Here is a 16491-nt window from a genome sequence, read left to right on the forward strand (position 1 = left end):
CATAATGACATAGATAACCTGTTAATGAGCTAGCTGCGTGTTGCCTTTTCCCCAAAGCAAGACTTTAACTGACAGAGCTGCAGTGTCTAAAAAGGTAATAAAGGAGAAATGTACAGCTTAATCTTTAAACAAACACGAACACGCTGCAGCCAAATGGATGCTCTTGTGGACAGAGGTGATGAAGGAACCCGTCCAGTCACTGCCTGTGAGGGCTCCGAGAGGGAAACCCATGAAGATTCATCCCAGAGCACAATACTTACCCCAGAAAGTAAGCCCGCCTGCTTCATCTGGCCAATTATGACAATCAGTCAAAAGAATGACTAACTCGGAGCAAAAGGTTAGGACTCAACAAACCTCAGGCAGCCATGAGGTTACTACCTGAAGCTTCTGCCTGGAGAGAAACACTCGCTGGAAACTTTGTCTTCCTTTGAGAGCTCGATTCCTGGATGACTAGATCCCTGCCTTGGCTGGTCTCTGACCCCAGGCTCTCTGCCCTCTGAACTGCCAAAGCCCATTCTCCCTTAAAAGAGCATCCATTAGAGTGTGCCCCTTTGCGACTCTGTACCTCTGCCCACTTCGGAAGGAAACAGTTCCACCAAAATTTCAGACCTCCATGAGAGCTCTGTGTCCTGTTACCCTTACTTCTCACTCTACAGTCCGTCACTCACCCAGACTGATCTGTCTCAAGAACACCCCTTTGGTGTCTTCACTTAACATTATTTGGGTCACTGTCTACTCAGCTGTCTCCATTTCTACATATACCACAATGCCCAGGTCAGGACCTACTCCTTGCCTAAGTTTCTTTAAAAAAATAATAATAAATAATTTATTTATTTTTATTGGTTTTGGGGGGGAGATAATTAGGTTTATTTATTTACTTATTTAATGGAGGTACTGGTGATTAAACCCAGGACCTCATGCGTGCTAAGCATGCACTCTCCCACTGAGCTCTACCCTCCCCTTGCCTAAAGTTTCTTGAATTCTGTAGCCCTTAGCTGAATCCTCAACTCCTGAAATGCAACGCTTCTGAACCATCACACTCAGTGTTCAGTTATAAAACTGCCCTCTACAGTTCTCACGTTTGTGGATGTGTGGCATTCTGACTTCTAACTAAACTGGAAGTGACTGAGAAGTGGGAGTCATGCTTTAAATTTCTTCTGTATCTCCACACCTTCCTGTCCAGTGATAACACAAAGCAGGCGTTTAATGAGTCAACATTTATCATTTAGTTTTATTAGAATTTCAACAGTGGAAATTATTCAACTGTGTCATGTCACTCTTGTTATAGCAGATGTATTGGATTTTCACCAGCCCATCTTAGAGTGACTAAGCTAAGATGAAGTGCACGCAAGTTTTTAAGGAGGACAGGATCCTTGAAAAGCATGAAGAAAAACAGCTGCTTTATTTGAACAGTTAATCTTAAAGGGCCATTTAACTTTCAAGCTAAGACAGTCTTAGAGATAGTCTTATTTCTCTCTCTTCCTCTTCTCACTAGAACATCTCTAAGCCAGAGCTGCGACATCCAGACAGGGCAAAAATTACTTAGGATAGGAAACTCCAAAATTCCCCAAGAACAGCAGTTCTCTGTCTATACTCATCTGGCTCCTACCAGTAATCTCACCAGATCAGCAATTCTGCTGCTTCCAAGAATGATAAATGTCATTTGCTGGGGCTGTCGAGCCAGCCTTTTCGCCTTCTTGGTATCTTTTGATGGGATGCTCTTCCTCTTCTCTAGTGTTTAAAGAAAAGAAATAAACCTGAAGATGCCTCTGTGAGCAAGTAAAGTCAAATATATTTCAGGGAAAGGCAGCTCTCTAAAGATCTAAGCGACGGAGTGTTAATGTGGTTCACTCCCTGTCAGCAGATCTGTCGGAAGTCATTACCTTCTCTCCTGCTTACTCACTGAGGCGTGGGCCAAGGCAAGATCAAAACAGACAGCAGCCAATCAACGTATCAGAATACTCACCCCCAAATAAGCCCTGTTTCACAGAACAGTCTAGGTGACAACTAAGATGGCCATCGGTGGGTCTGCCTTTACTTAGATAGAAAGTAAATTCAGAATCCTACTTTAAAACCCAGGGCTTATCCCTATATTGATGTCACTCTGAAATAGCATGGTACTCAGGCAAGTTTCTCAGTCCCAAGCAAAGCTGGTAAACAAGTGTCACTAACTGTAATTACTTTCTCATTCAGCAGTCCCTCGTGACTCCTCTATCCCTGGGGATAAGCCCTTCCAGCCTATTCTTTTTCAACTGACCTCATAACCCAGATATCATAAACGAATTCTTGAAAAGTTGCATCTAAATTAAAATCTGTCCCAAACACATTAGGAGAATTGATGGATTTCTGAAGAAAACATTTGGAATTTTAACTGACTTCAAAAAATAAAAACTTGAGATCATTATTCGTGTAGAATGTACAGGGTTGGTTGCAGATGATTTTCTGCAGACAAAAGAAAAATAATTTCTTCATTTCTAGCCCCTCTGGGCTTTCTCCAAAAGCCCAGCTGGCTATACTATACGGAAATCAGTTTAAATAAACACACACACACACACACACACACCTCTTTTCTTCGCCCCTCTTCTTGATTGGCAAAAAGCTACTTACAGAAGTCTAGTTAACCTGAAAATTTCTAAGAAAACCAGCCAACTCGACAGGAAGATCCTATTTCTTCTTCATCCAGAGATAAGACTATAAAGATATTTGTAAAAATTCAAGTTGATCACATTGTGTGCCTATTCTGCTTGTATGTAAAAACCATCTCTCATTTGCTCACTCCACAGCCTTTTTCATCAACAGTTATGAGGACAAGTTCCCTGGAAGCATCATGTCAATAAAGGCAGTACTTATAGATTAAGCACAAGCATGAGCTGGTCCATTTCTTGTTCCACGACACCATTTAAAGGAAGCGTTTGGATGGGTATGTTTAGAAATTGAGCACTCTTAACAAACCAACTACTTTCCCACTTAATTTGTTTCTATTTATGTCCAGATTTTCTAAGTAAGATATTAAAAACCTATGAACACCAGGGTAAAGAGCTTAGGGAATGACTGGGAGTTTATTTCTGGGATGGCTGAAGAAGAATTCAAATTACCAGGTTTGGTTGTGCTATGAAACAAATTCAAAAGAGTGCTAATTATAGAATCTGGATGGCCGAGTATGTGGGCCTTTTTTCCCCAATCCTTTTGGATGTTTCAAATATTTTTATGACAAACTGTGGGAAAAAACTGCCAGGTTTTTATGTTGGTTGTCTAATAGTACATGAAACAAACTGTTGGGGAAAACTGGTGAAGCCTTTCATTTAATGGGAAATATTTTTTCATTTCTGTAGGTGTTTTCTTAGCATCGTTCCCTTTAATGCTAATGGATTTTCTGACTGATCATGTGGGTATGTGGATCAATAGTAGTAACAGTTATGAGACAACAAGTCAACATGCAGGGCAGTTCAGAAGGTCCTGCTGAATCCATGACCCCACTGCACTCCCCACCTTAGTCTTACAAGGTAGTTTGAGCCAGCATCATTCTCGTTTTATAGATGAGGGAAGTGAGGCTCAGGGAAGATCAGTGACTTGGGCCCATCTAAGACCACTGAACTGACAAGAAGACCAGATCCCCGTTTTAAAGGCTTTTCCCATCATTCAGTGATGAAATTTACATCAGTGATTTTCCTGAATGGCGACCAAGAATAACAACAAAAATTTTACAAAAGATAAGATGTATTACACTAGTAAGAGAATTAATAATACAAAATAATACAATTTGAAGACACAGATGAATGCTATGAGATTCTTAAAGTCCCCATTAATATGGAAAGATTTCATTTGCTTAGCTGTCTCAGAAGTAAACAGGTGAGTGCTGAAAGTCACAGTGACAATCTAAACAAAGACAAAAACAAAGGCATCTTCTACTCCATCTTCTTGGATAAAACCTGAAGCAGCCACTAGTGGTTGATTTGAGCCCCTCCTTGTGTCATGATGAGGTCAAACAATATTGCTAATGAATAAAGTAAAATTCAAAGAAAATAAAAACTGCACACTGTGTAAGTTAGTATTTCTTGAGGTTTAGATACACACTTTAGAATCAGATTATACTCTAAGGCTTCTTGGTTCTAAGACTTATTTTAGCACGGTGAGACCGTTAACACCACCTCTCAGAGCTTACAGGAGAGGGGGAAAAAAGTCAATTGATCAGCTCTCTTTTCAACCTAATGATTTTCATGATGACTTCCAGCAGACCTTAAATGGGACTAATCTATTTAGGCTGATAAAAGCTGAATCTATTCTGTACCACCGGCTGCAGTGGCAACAACTGGCCTTAATGCAAATACTGCTTAAATCTAGCATTCTTCATATTAACATAATTTGATATGATGAAAACAATATGCTGTTGCTGCTGGCCACACTTCCCTGGGAAACCAGCAAGAGGTTACTGGCAGTACTCTGGCCTAGCTGGGGAGATAATAGGTTTGGGCATCAGTGTAATTATCTCCGGCAAATCAGCATACTGTAAGCAGCTGTGTCTACCAACCTTCAATAAGGCTTAACTGGAGCTCCAGCAATCACTCAGCCAACCAAAAACTTCCATTTGGAACCTTGCTGACACCAGAATTCAGGCCATATCACCTTAACAGCAATACTTCTACACTGCTTCCTGCTAGAGGGTATTCAAGAAAAATAAAGCAAGTTGAACCTGTCTCATTCCATATAATTTGCTTCCAATTGTTAGCTATAGTGGGTTGAATAGTGTTCTCCCAAAATTTCATATGCAATCTCAGAACCGTGACCTTACTTGGAAATAGGGTCTTTGCCGTGGTAATTAAGGTAAGAGTTGAGATGAGATCAAGTTGGGTTAGAGTGGGCCCTAAATCCAAAGAGAGCATCCTTATAAGAGCCAGAAAAGGAAAAATGGAGAACACAGGAGAAGACCCTGTTAAGACAGAGGCAGAGATCAGAGTCATGCTTCCAGAAGCCCTGAAGAGTCAGGACCACCAGAAGGCAGGAGAAGCAAGGACAGGTCCTCTTCTAGGGCCCCGGAGGGAATGTAGCTCCTGTGCTCCACACTGTGAGACAATACATTTCCGTTGTTTTCAGCCACCAAGGCTGTGGTAATTTGTTATGACTGCCCCAGGAAACTAACACACTAGCTTTAACGGCTGGAAATACTGCATGCCACTTTTGCTGCTAACAAATGATCATTGAGTTGGCAAACTCCAGGAAAAAGAGAAAGGAGGTAAAACAGTATCATCTCTTGCTGTCACACCCGGGCAGTGTGGGCAGAGCACACGAGTTACAAGGTGGTGCCAGAGTACAAAGAACAGCAGTGAGTAAGCGGCAAGTGAGCGATGAGAAAAGATGCAGGGTGAAATCCAGACAGAGATGGCAGCGGCAGAGACGCAGAGTTGGCAGACGCCAGAAGTCTGTACAGGTGAGAGTCAGCGGGCAGGTAACAGCCATCAGAGCAGTCAGTGCTGAGATCCACGCAGATGGGACCCAGGAAGGGAAGGAGATATGTTTTACAGTCATTACTCCATCTCAACATTAGAAATGATTCCTGTGTCCCTATGACACATATTCTATTATTTTTGTTTTACGAAGGAGGAAGCAGGTACAGAGAGGTTAGTGATTTGGGCCTGACCACAAAATTATCAATTGAAATGTCTGGGATTTAAATGTATTTGTATCTGAGGCTAAGGCTTACATAGCAAGCTTAGCTCAAAAACAGAGCCCTCTTGTTACACACCTTACTGAATTAAACAATGCTTCAATCATAATTTTTTAGGTACTTCCTCTCAGGGCAGTCACTCATTCAATGGAATAGAAAGATCCAGGCTAGCAGTACTAATTCTGGTTGCAGAGTTGGGATCATGGATCATTTGGGCAGCTTATAAAACTTGGATGCCCAGGCCCCACCCCTGATCTGGGCTGGGATCTGGGTGTTTTCAGAAAGGGCCTGGGTGATTCTAGTGGGTACTGTCTTTGAGAACCGTGGCTCATACCCCTCGAGGTAGCAATGGCAACTGTAGGGGTGGAGGAAGAGATGAGAGGGTGGGGTGTGTAGGCTGCTCCGAACCATTCCACTGCTCAGAAGTACTCTGACACATACTGGGGTGATGAGGGAAATGAAAATATGCTTTAAATGTTTCAAGACTGCCTACAATTTTCACTTGCAGGGTTGACGTTTTTTCCTCCCAGGAGACAGGGATTGAAGCCTAAGCATTAGGAAAGCTGTCTCTGTCTCACATCGCCCTACGTGAGCCAGAAAATGTACGTTCATCCTGTGTTTGGAAAGTACTCTGCAAAATTCAGCAATGTGCTAGACTAGGAAGTAGCTTCTGCTGCTGCCATAAATATTGTTTTTACAATTTCTGGGCCTGCATGAAACCGAGCTGAATAGCTTTTTTAAGTAACTGTGTTGTTCACCGCAAGGCTAAGGGCCCAGAGCATTAGGTCCTGTTTCCTAACCTCCAGCTGGAAATGGCAGTGTTATTAAAAGGCAACGCTTCTCAAACTTTAGTTGCAGATACTAACTACGATATGGAAAACAGATTAACAACAAGGTCCTATGGTACAGCACAGGGAACTGTAGTCAATATCTTGTAACAGCCTATAATGGAAAAGAATATGAAAAGGAAGGAAGATAGATAGATAGATAGATAGATAGATAGATAGATAGATAGATAGATAGATAAATTTTTTAATTTAAACATTGTCACAAATCTTAAACCCAAGACCATGAATCTTATACTGTGGGGGGAAAGCATGCAGACATGCCCCTGTACTTTTCATTCACTCATCCATTTATTCCATATGGCCTTCTCTACAGCAGGCACGCTTGCTGGAGCTGGAGATTTAGGAGAGAACCACCTGCAACAAGTATCCAAGCTATTCCATCTGTTGGAAAGTGCCTTAGACACTGAGGCCAAGAGAGATGGTTAGCTCTTCACTTTTACTTCCCTGTGAGGCAATAGAGGGATTCGCATCTCTGACTCAGGTGAGGGTCTGGTTCCATTCCTGCCCCACCTCAATCTGTTATGAATTGATGCTTTTATAAAATAAATAAAAACGAATTCATAGAAAAAAACTTTTAAAATCCACAAGGATAAAAACGCAAGTCCCAATTTTTTTATTACTAGAGTCAACAGACAATGTCAAATTGCTTTTTAAAAAAACCCAGGAAAACAATGCTTACTCTCAAACTCTGGACATCTCCTAGCAGACTGGACACAAACAGCGTGCCGACAAGCATGCTCCTCAGGTTACACTTTGGGCAGAACTGGGTTAGAGCACGGACTCCGGGGTTAGGTTGCCTGGATATGAATTACAGTTCTAGTACTTGCTAGCTAGGTGACTGTGGGCAAGCTATTAACTTGTTTCTCTCAGTTTCCTCCCCATAATAGGAATACCACCTTCACAAAGCTGTTGTCAACGCATGTAAACATTTACAAGTCACTACACATAAAGCACTCAGAATAGCGTCCGGCTCATAGCAAACGCTACTGAAGTGTTTGTCACCACGACTACTGTTCGCTATGACGAGTGCTATCGTGGCCACCATCACTGCTTCTCCTGGTACTGCCAGTAGCACACCGCTGTACCATTCTGGGCCAACACCTGCACAGTTGTTTCACCTACAAAATGGTGCCTGTTAACTTCTTCCCAGATCCTGCCTTCCTTCCCTCCTGTGAATTCTGTGTCTAGAAAGTAAAATTACCAGCATGAAAGCATGTTATCGCCCAAGTAAACGCCCCGTTATGACTGACTGTCCACCCTGCCCAAATGCCATTTCAGAGAGGTAAGGACAAAGTGTCCTGGGGTTCTCTGCGTCTGCACATCATCGAATAAATACAAGCAGCACTGAGACAGCTGTCCGTCCACTCTCCCTGGAGAATCCAATTGGGCTGATGCTTTATGACACTGGGTGCTGCCCCAGGGGAAAGGCACAGTCCTTTCTACCCTGTGACCAAACAACAGTCTAGCAGAGAGAATGACTTTGAAAGACATGTAACTGAATACTTAATCCACTTGCATCTTTCACACATACATATTTCTCCAAGCATCCTTCTTAACAATCGTTGTAGATTCTCAGCTAAAATGTGTGAGAATTATTTCTCAATTCTTTTTCTTTAGATTACTTACCTACAATTAGCTGAGAATAAAAATATCAAGGAGACACTGAAACACATTTAAGAAACAGTAAAATTTGACCATGGGAAATTATACCAGAAAACAATTTACAATCATTATAAAGCAAGAGATGTTCTCAAGATGGGAAAGGAAAAAAACCAACCATCTCTTCATTTGCTTTTTTAACTTTCATAACTCTGAGAATATAAAACAAATTTATTGATAAGGTCTAATTCACGTTCTCATAAAACTAAATTATGAAGAAAGAGAGGATAACAAAATAACCAAATAAGAAAGCAGGTGTTTCAGCTCTGAGAACAAATCTGATGTTTGATGAAAACAAGTTTGATGGCCTTAGTTTTAAGATTTATCCACATGCATACAATTATCATATGCTGACAAGGTCAAAGAGACGAGAGGTAAAGTCAGAGTTCTTACCTACCCTCAGAATGAAGTAACTGCCTGAAAGAACAAGAGGCATATTGACATGTACCAATGGCTGGTGATGAGGTTGGGAGTGGCCTGACAAGCACATCGGTAGACTGACCAGAGATGTCACTTAGCCAGCAGTATGTGGCCCTGACATGGCCCAGACTATAGTCAGCTAGTTATGAGGTTTAATGTTTCTTTCTTACTCAAGTTGAAAATTATCATGTTTAATAAGCCAGCATCTTTAGTTCCCAAGATTCACTCTGTAGTGCATTGTTTTTTTAATTCAGTACGCTAAGCATATTAAAGTTGCGCTGAATAGCACATAGCATGACACTTGAGGGAGATATATACTGAGAGGCTTTGTGATGGCGAGGAAATTAATGATATGGTCAGAGAGAAGATAAATGTAAACAAGTTTTTGTCACTCTCTGTTTCTCGTCTTCCCACTATGATTCTGCGGTTAAGACTCTCAAAACTTATTCACTATGTCCATCCATCCACCACCACCAACTACACATATATACATTCATTCAACAAGCTATTTAGTGTCTTCCTACTGTCTGATGCTGTACTATACTTTTGGAACTTAATTTCTACTGGGAAAAGACAGAAAATAAACAAGCTAGAAAATAAATAATTACAGTTGAGCTAAGAAGGAAAAAAAGTGAAATGTTAAAATAGTGACTAACTGGGGAGATTTATTCAGGATCCCAACAAAAACCAGAATTCCATTCAGATGATTAACTCAAGAAATGTTAATGAAGAGATGACGTACAGAGGTACAGGCAGCACTGAAAGAAGCAGCTAGGATGCTGAGGCACCCAGAGACCAGTAACAGCAGGAAGCTATCATTAAGGGGCAAGGAGAAGAAATGGTGGTGTCAGAGTCCAGTGAGAGCTCGAGCCACGGAAGAAGTGTCACCTGGCAGGATCTCTGGTGATGGATGGGGGCACCTGAAGCCAGAACCATGATCCAAAGTGGAGAGAAAGGAGATAAGAGCCCCATCTCTTTCTCCTCTTACCCCCCAACCTCCTGCTAGTGCTTCCTATGGGCAGATTCTGATCATAAGCCACCCGGCAAGGGACTTCTGATGATACAGTCCATAGAGTTTGGCTTCAGTGTTGAGAACAGATTGGGGGCAGGGGGCGGGGGAGAAGGGGAGAATGGAGACTAACCAAAGAAGGGTAGGATAGTCAGGAAGAGCTTCCCTGGGGAGGTGACACTGAAACTGACACTCAGAGAAGATGCCAGCCATGCAAAGAGCCAAAGGAAGAGTAACCCAGCAGAGGGACCAGTGAGCACGAGTCTCTGCCACTCACCCTCCTCTGCATCCCATACTCAGTACAGATCCCTCACTAGGATCTAACACAGACTCACACCATCCAAATGAACACTCTCCTATGTTTGGTGCTATTATTCAAGTTCTGGGAGAAGCAAATGCCTCTATTCCACTTTCTGAATACCACAGAAGACTTTGCTTATAAAAAAAAGAATGCTCATAACTAGGACGCTTCCCTATGAAAGGCTTGGCATTTCTGTAATTCTAATGTACAAGGAAGGAAAAATCAAGGAGGATATATGTAAAGGCAGGTTAAAGCAGACAACTGAAGCAGCTATAACTCCTTTCCATTTATATAACTTCTCTTTGAAGAGCACGTCTCCCATTTTGACACATTCTCGTATCTTGCAACTTAATGTAAGACTTACGTGCCCATCATTCTCTTAAATGAAGAAACATTATAAAAAGTCAGTTACAATGCTATCATAGTTAATGTAGATCCGTAATTTAAATTCATACTAATTTTCTTTTAGTTTTATTTTTACCTCCACGTCATTGGCTTAAAGCATATAAAATAAATACCTTGAGCTTATTAATCCAAATATCTGACTAATTATTTTCTTCCTGTTGTCCAGAAACATTTTTTCTTTATACAGTGAAAGTAAAGTTTTTATATTAAGAAGATCATCACTGGAATTAAATGATTTGACTTTTAAAAGCCAGTTTGCTAGGTCAGTTCAAATTCACTGTGAGCTAGCCAAGTTATTTACAGTAAGTCAGCCCTCCAATGGTAGAGGGTTTACTGCTGGTCACTGAGGTTAGGCAGAATAACTTCCTTCCTGTAAATCCTTAATACTCCAGGACATGGTCACCACTGTAAAGAGAATTCCTTTCAAGGACAAATTCCAGGCAAATAGTGAGGAGCTGTCTGCATGTTAATGAGACTCACCGTCTCCCATATTCAAGGCTAACCACTTTTTTCTTAAAGATCTTCAGGAATTTCCATTATCTCTACATTAGTCCTTAATTTCCCTAGTGCCTATTTAATTTATTTCCTCTTGTTTTGTCCCCGATGGATATGGAAACAGATGGTAATTTTTTTTCTTTTTTCAATTTGTGACTCTTGCTTGATGATAAAAACAGTAAGTGCAGGGAACGTTATTACCTGTAGGAGAGGCCGCTGCACCCCCAGCCCTTTCATGGTGTCTGCATTAGCGAGGATCTTCAAGGGATCAGATGTTTTAGTGACTCCTTCAATCTCCTTGTTGATCTCAGCCAAGACTTGATTGAGGAAGATGTTTTTGATGTACACGGTAAGAAACTCTCGAAGAGGACACTGTTTGGCTGGGCCAAGTCCCAGAGCATGCTCTATCTCCTGAATAAATCTGGAAGACAAAGCACAATCATTGTTAAATATATCAGAAAAATAGCTACGGAAATATGACGAAACACCCATGGTTGTATCTGGCTGTGGCTACTCGCGTGGAGAGATGTGGGAAAAGCACCAGGATTCTACACAAGAACAAGTCATCACTTGATTATTCATCTACATATCTTTTTAAATACAAGTTATTTCACTTATTCAACAAAAACAGGATGAAAAAGAAACATGACTTCCAAACTACGGGGGGAAAGAGACAAAAATATGTTTTATCAATTCAAGAAGGAAATAAGAATATAAGCAGCAAAAGAAAGCATGATAAACAGAGAACAAATTGTGATGTAAAGTAAAAAGAACACCCCAAATACTATATATTTCTCATTATGATCTTTCCATGTATAGACAGAATTTTTTTAACACCTTTATTGTGGTATGATTCCTGTACAGTAAACTACACATATTTCAGATGCAGTTTAATGAATTCTGATAGATGTATATACCAATGAAACCACCATCACCATCAAGATAGCTAACATTTCCTTCACTCCCCAAGAGGTGCAAATTTTGAATTCCCAATGTATCCCTTCCTACCCCCTTTACCCCCTTGTAACCATAAGTTTATTCTCTATGTTTGTGGGTCTGTTTCTGTTTTGTAGATAAGTTCATTTACGTCCTTTTCTTAAGATTCCACATACAAGCGACATACGGCATTTTTCTTTCTCTTTCTGACAGAACTTTTTTAAAAAGAGAAAATAAAGGATATTCTTTAAATTTGTGATGATACGTGGGTTGGGAGGTCATAAAAGTCAACAGAATGGGAGGTGAGAACAAAGGAAAACTTCAAACTTATTTATAATGATCAATTTCCTTTATAAAAAAATTTAAAGCATAGATAACAGAATACTAACAACTGTCAAAAATCAGAGATGAGTATGTAGATATTTTTTATGTTTTTCTTCATACTTTTCTACATCAGTAGTTCCTGCTTTGCATGGTTCTGACACGCATAAATTTGAGTCCCTACAGTTTAGTGAATAACACCAGCAAAACAAGATTTGAACTCCAGTTACCACACTATATTAACTGTGAGTAATGGCATGAGGTACAAACTCCAGTGCTTCCGTCCAGAAATCTGTCAATAATTGGTGATCATCATAATCAATGATCAATCATGCCACCTCTCTCCAAGTCCATCAGTGATTGGCCACTGCACATCTATTATTCAGTTCACATACAGACAGCAAAGTGTATAGCTGTGTTGTCTCCTTGTCTCCCAGGGATAAACCCATGTGACAGTTTACACATGTAGATAATTGAAAAAAAGAACTGGCCAAAAGATAAAAGTACAGGAAAAAAAGAAACCTTAAAAGTAACACTTAGAATTAAATTTGAATTGAATGTAAATGGATTTACAGAAGAAGTAACTGACCCTGGGACTACTGACACTGGCCGCATTTGAGAGTCATTTGGAGCCAAACTGAGGGGGAACTTGACCTGAAAAAAGAAAAGGGCTGTGATGGAAGAGATGAAGACATTCCAGAGGAAGTGATGCTGGCAGAAAAACGTTACCTTAAAGGAACTCTTGGAGATATTTCATGGCATTGAAAAACAAAGAATAAAATGCTGGCAGCTGATGCAAACTGAGAAGGAAGTACGACATTTCACCAGGGCAGAGAAAAGATGCTCACCACTGAAAATCATAAAGGATCCAACAAGGACCTGGCAAGCCCTGTTCAAATGACCCTTGGTAATTTTAACAAGGAAATAAAATGCTTTAATTCTCAATGTTTCGGAAGTTAGAGTGGACTAACACATATAAGTCTTCTCATTTTTTCAGTCCTGTATATATTTGTAATTGACAGTAAGACTTTTTAATGTTTTCACAAAATTTTTTTTAAAGTCATGAAACAATTGAGATGTCATGAAACAATTGAGGGGGAACCATTGAGTAATATTGCTTTGCATGGTGATTTTTACAGTTCCACAAATGCTTTGCAAAGCAAAGGTTGCCTTGTACTTTAAATTTTTCTCCAAAAAAAGCAGTAGAAGGAAAATAACATGAAACAAAATCACATGAAATAAAGACAGAAAATGAATGACTAATTGGGAAGATATATTTGCAATCTGTGTCACAAATGGCAGGTAGAGGAAAAAACCAAATGACTTAGTAGAAAAACAATCAAAGAACATGAAAAGACAATTTATAGAAAAAGAAATACAATGGCCATTATACCTAAGAAAAACATTTTAACTTCATTCATAATGAGAAAAATGAGAAGTAAACTATACTGAGATACGATTTTTTATACCCATGCATTGGCTGGATTCCAAAAGTCTGAAAACACATTCTGTTGGTTTCAGTGTGGGGAACGAGGCATTCTCATATATTGCTGATGGGAGTGAGAAATGTTATAGCCCTTATGAAGGGCAAGCTGGCACTGTCATTCAAAATTACAAATGCATCTCCTTCTGACCCAGAAATCCCACTTCTGGGAAATTCTTCCAACAGCTATTATCTGAATATGGATGAGATGATCTATGTATAGAGGACAGAGATAGGCGTAGCATTGTTTTCATGGCAAAAGACTGGGAACAAATAAAAACAAAAATCCATCAATTAGAGATCACTTAAATAAACTGGTGAATCTACAAACTGGAATACTGTGCAGTAAACCCAACCACCAAACATGGAAGTTTTTGATGCGCTAACGTGAAAAGATCTCCAGGATCTTTTTTCTTTTTAAATTGAAGTATAGTCAGTTACAATGTGTCAATTTCTGGTGTGCAGCATAATGTCCCAGTCATGCATATATATATATATACATATATTCATTTTCACATTACTTTTTATTAAAGGTTATTATAAGATATTGAATATAATTCCCTGTGTTACACAGAAGAAATTTGTTTATCTATTTTTATATATAGTGGTTAATCTCTGCAAATCTCAAACTCCCAAATTTATCCCTTTCTACCCCTTTCCTCTCAGTAACCATAAGACTGTTTACTATGCCTGCAAGTCTGTTTCTGTTTTGTAGATTAGATCATTAGTGATTCAGGATCCATACATAGTTAAGTGAGAGAAATAAGTATTTAGGAGTATTTATATTTACTATACTGACCTTTGTACAAGAATTATATAAATTCATTTATTTCTTTTATTATAAAGACGCCCTGGGAAGATTTCCAAAAACCTAGTAAAATGAGTACCTATAGGAAGCAGGGGTGGGGGTGGGGTCTGGCAGAGGAGTGGGAATAAGACTTCTCAATGATAACTTTTTATAATTATTTGATTTTTAAAAACTATGAAGTATTAGCTAGTCAAATAAAATTAAATCAAGACAACATAAAAATTATCTACATATATCAAAGACTCTATTTCACAAATTGCTTTCTAATTAGACCACATTTGAAGTTTGGTGTTTAAATGTTCCTTGAGTTTAGCCATTTAACCTAATAAAGAGTTTCCTTTACTTAATAAGTAAATACATCATGGTTAATCTTGCACATCACCAGTTAAACACTCCATTAACCTCTGGGGCATGTGTGGGGGGAGGAGGGAGGAAGGAGTACGCACAGGATTATCACAGTGAAAAAGTCACCCAGGAAAGGGGCAATTGAGAAACCATGAAAACCAGCAATGAGGTTCCTTTTGATGTTATCAACATAGAAAGGGAGGTAAAAGCCTGACCCAAAACAGGATATAATAAATCTCCAAGAAGGGAATGAATAGAAGAAAGCAGGAAAAAAATGAAGAAATAAAGAGAAGATAGTTAAGCATGGCTGTAATTTTAAGATCTCCAAATCCCACATCATGCTACGCGACCTCTTTTCATTTCACCTAACCTCAGAGAAATCCTCTGCCCAGGGGCATCTTGGTCTCCTTGTTCTGACTCTGAAAGAAAATCACTGTTTCTAACAATGAGTAAATACACCAATCCTCAGAATCTCTATTTATTCTTCTCAATGGGACTCAGAAGAGTTTTCTGAGCAGAAGTACTTCTTACCATTTTCAAAATCTTTAACAGCTATTAGGATGAAATTTCTAGTAGTTAACCTGCTCCTAAACGGAGGGGCAGAAGGTTCTAAATTACCCACATTTTTTTTCCCTAGTCCCTTATTTGCCTTTGGTGTCCTGAAAATATGAAATCACTCTGAGCAGCACCAGTGGAGGGGCTCCCATCACATTCAGCTGAATGATTTCTTTCAAATACAAATCATTCATCCCCTAAAGCACACACATCAGTCTAAAATGACACATCCAGGTTGATGCTGTCATCTCTAACTCGAGGGGACCCATTCAACAAGTTTCCAAATCTGCTTTCAGGGCTGTGAGGGCCCTCGCTGTGCACAAAGCATGAAACACGTGAGAGAGAATGAAAGAGACAAATTAGGGCTGTCTCACCAGCCTCTTCTTTGCTCTGATCAAAAATGAGAAGTAATCACATTAAATGGGCAAAATGCCCTTTCTTGAGCAGGAAGGACACAGAATAAAAGCTTTCCTAGGCATCCAGGAGGTAAATCATGCTCACAGTCACTGTGGGGGAGGTGGGGATGGTTTAGGGAAGCAGAGTGGCCAAGGGCAGAACATTTCAAGTAGGTATTCCTGAGTCTGAAGCTTGAATGTACAGTCTTGGGCAGGTTACTTAGCCTCTCTTGATCTTATTACCTGTGTATTCTGTAAAATGGATATAACACACAGGGATTGTTTTGATGATTAAATAAAGAAACAAAAGCTAAGTGCTCAGTACAGAGGCTGACACATGGTTAAGTAAGTGGTGGCTGCTGCCATCTGTATAATTACTATCAGCACATAAATCCTGATGAGGTTGGGGATTAGAGGAAAGTGTGACCTATTTGATGATTTTTTTTTTCACTTGCTGCTTTACTTTCCCATGTAATTATCCCATGATTGTCAGTTTGGACCACTAGATTATTACTTTGACTATTTCAGCAACAAGCAGATGTAGGAATGACCCAAGCCCCACATGGTGAGGGCCAAATGTAAACTTCTCACTGCTGTATCCTCAGTGCCCAAGACTAGTCTACAGCTGGCACGCAGTAGCTTCCCAGGAAGTATCTGGTGAATGAAATATTGAATAAAATAATTCATAGGTCCTTTAACTTCAATCTATAGTTCCTAAAACTAGGGTGTGACTTCTCAGCAAATGATGACCTTCTCCTAAGGATCTGGACTGGAGGTCCAAATACAAGATTTTTTAAAAAAGAAAGAAAATCATCCCATATCTCCACGAGAGCTGCCTCTGACTGAAAG

General features: G+C 39.8%; 1 protein-coding gene across 3 annotated transcripts in view; it reads right to left on the reverse strand.

Annotated features, from left to right (window-relative positions):
* The window catches only part of EXOC4 (exocyst complex component 4), a 702098-nt gene that overhangs the window by 202379 nt on the left and 483228 nt on the right, over positions 1-16491 (reverse strand). For all 3 annotated transcript variants that reach the window (XR_836802.3, XM_064487345.1, XM_010975676.3), the window contains one exon: positions 11001-11220. Coding sequence is in view for 2 of the 3 variants with exons in the window: in XM_064487345.1 (XP_064343415.1) it covers positions 11001-11220 (220 nt within the window). In the remaining variant the exon portion in view is untranslated. The remainder of the gene's footprint in view (positions 1-11000; positions 11221-16491) is intronic.

The sequence above is a fragment of the Camelus dromedarius genome, chromosome 7 (assembly GCF_036321535.1).
Source record: "Camelus dromedarius isolate mCamDro1 chromosome 7, mCamDro1.pat, whole genome shotgun sequence".
Classification (NCBI taxonomy): Eukaryota; Metazoa; Chordata; class Mammalia; order Artiodactyla; family Camelidae; genus Camelus; species Camelus dromedarius.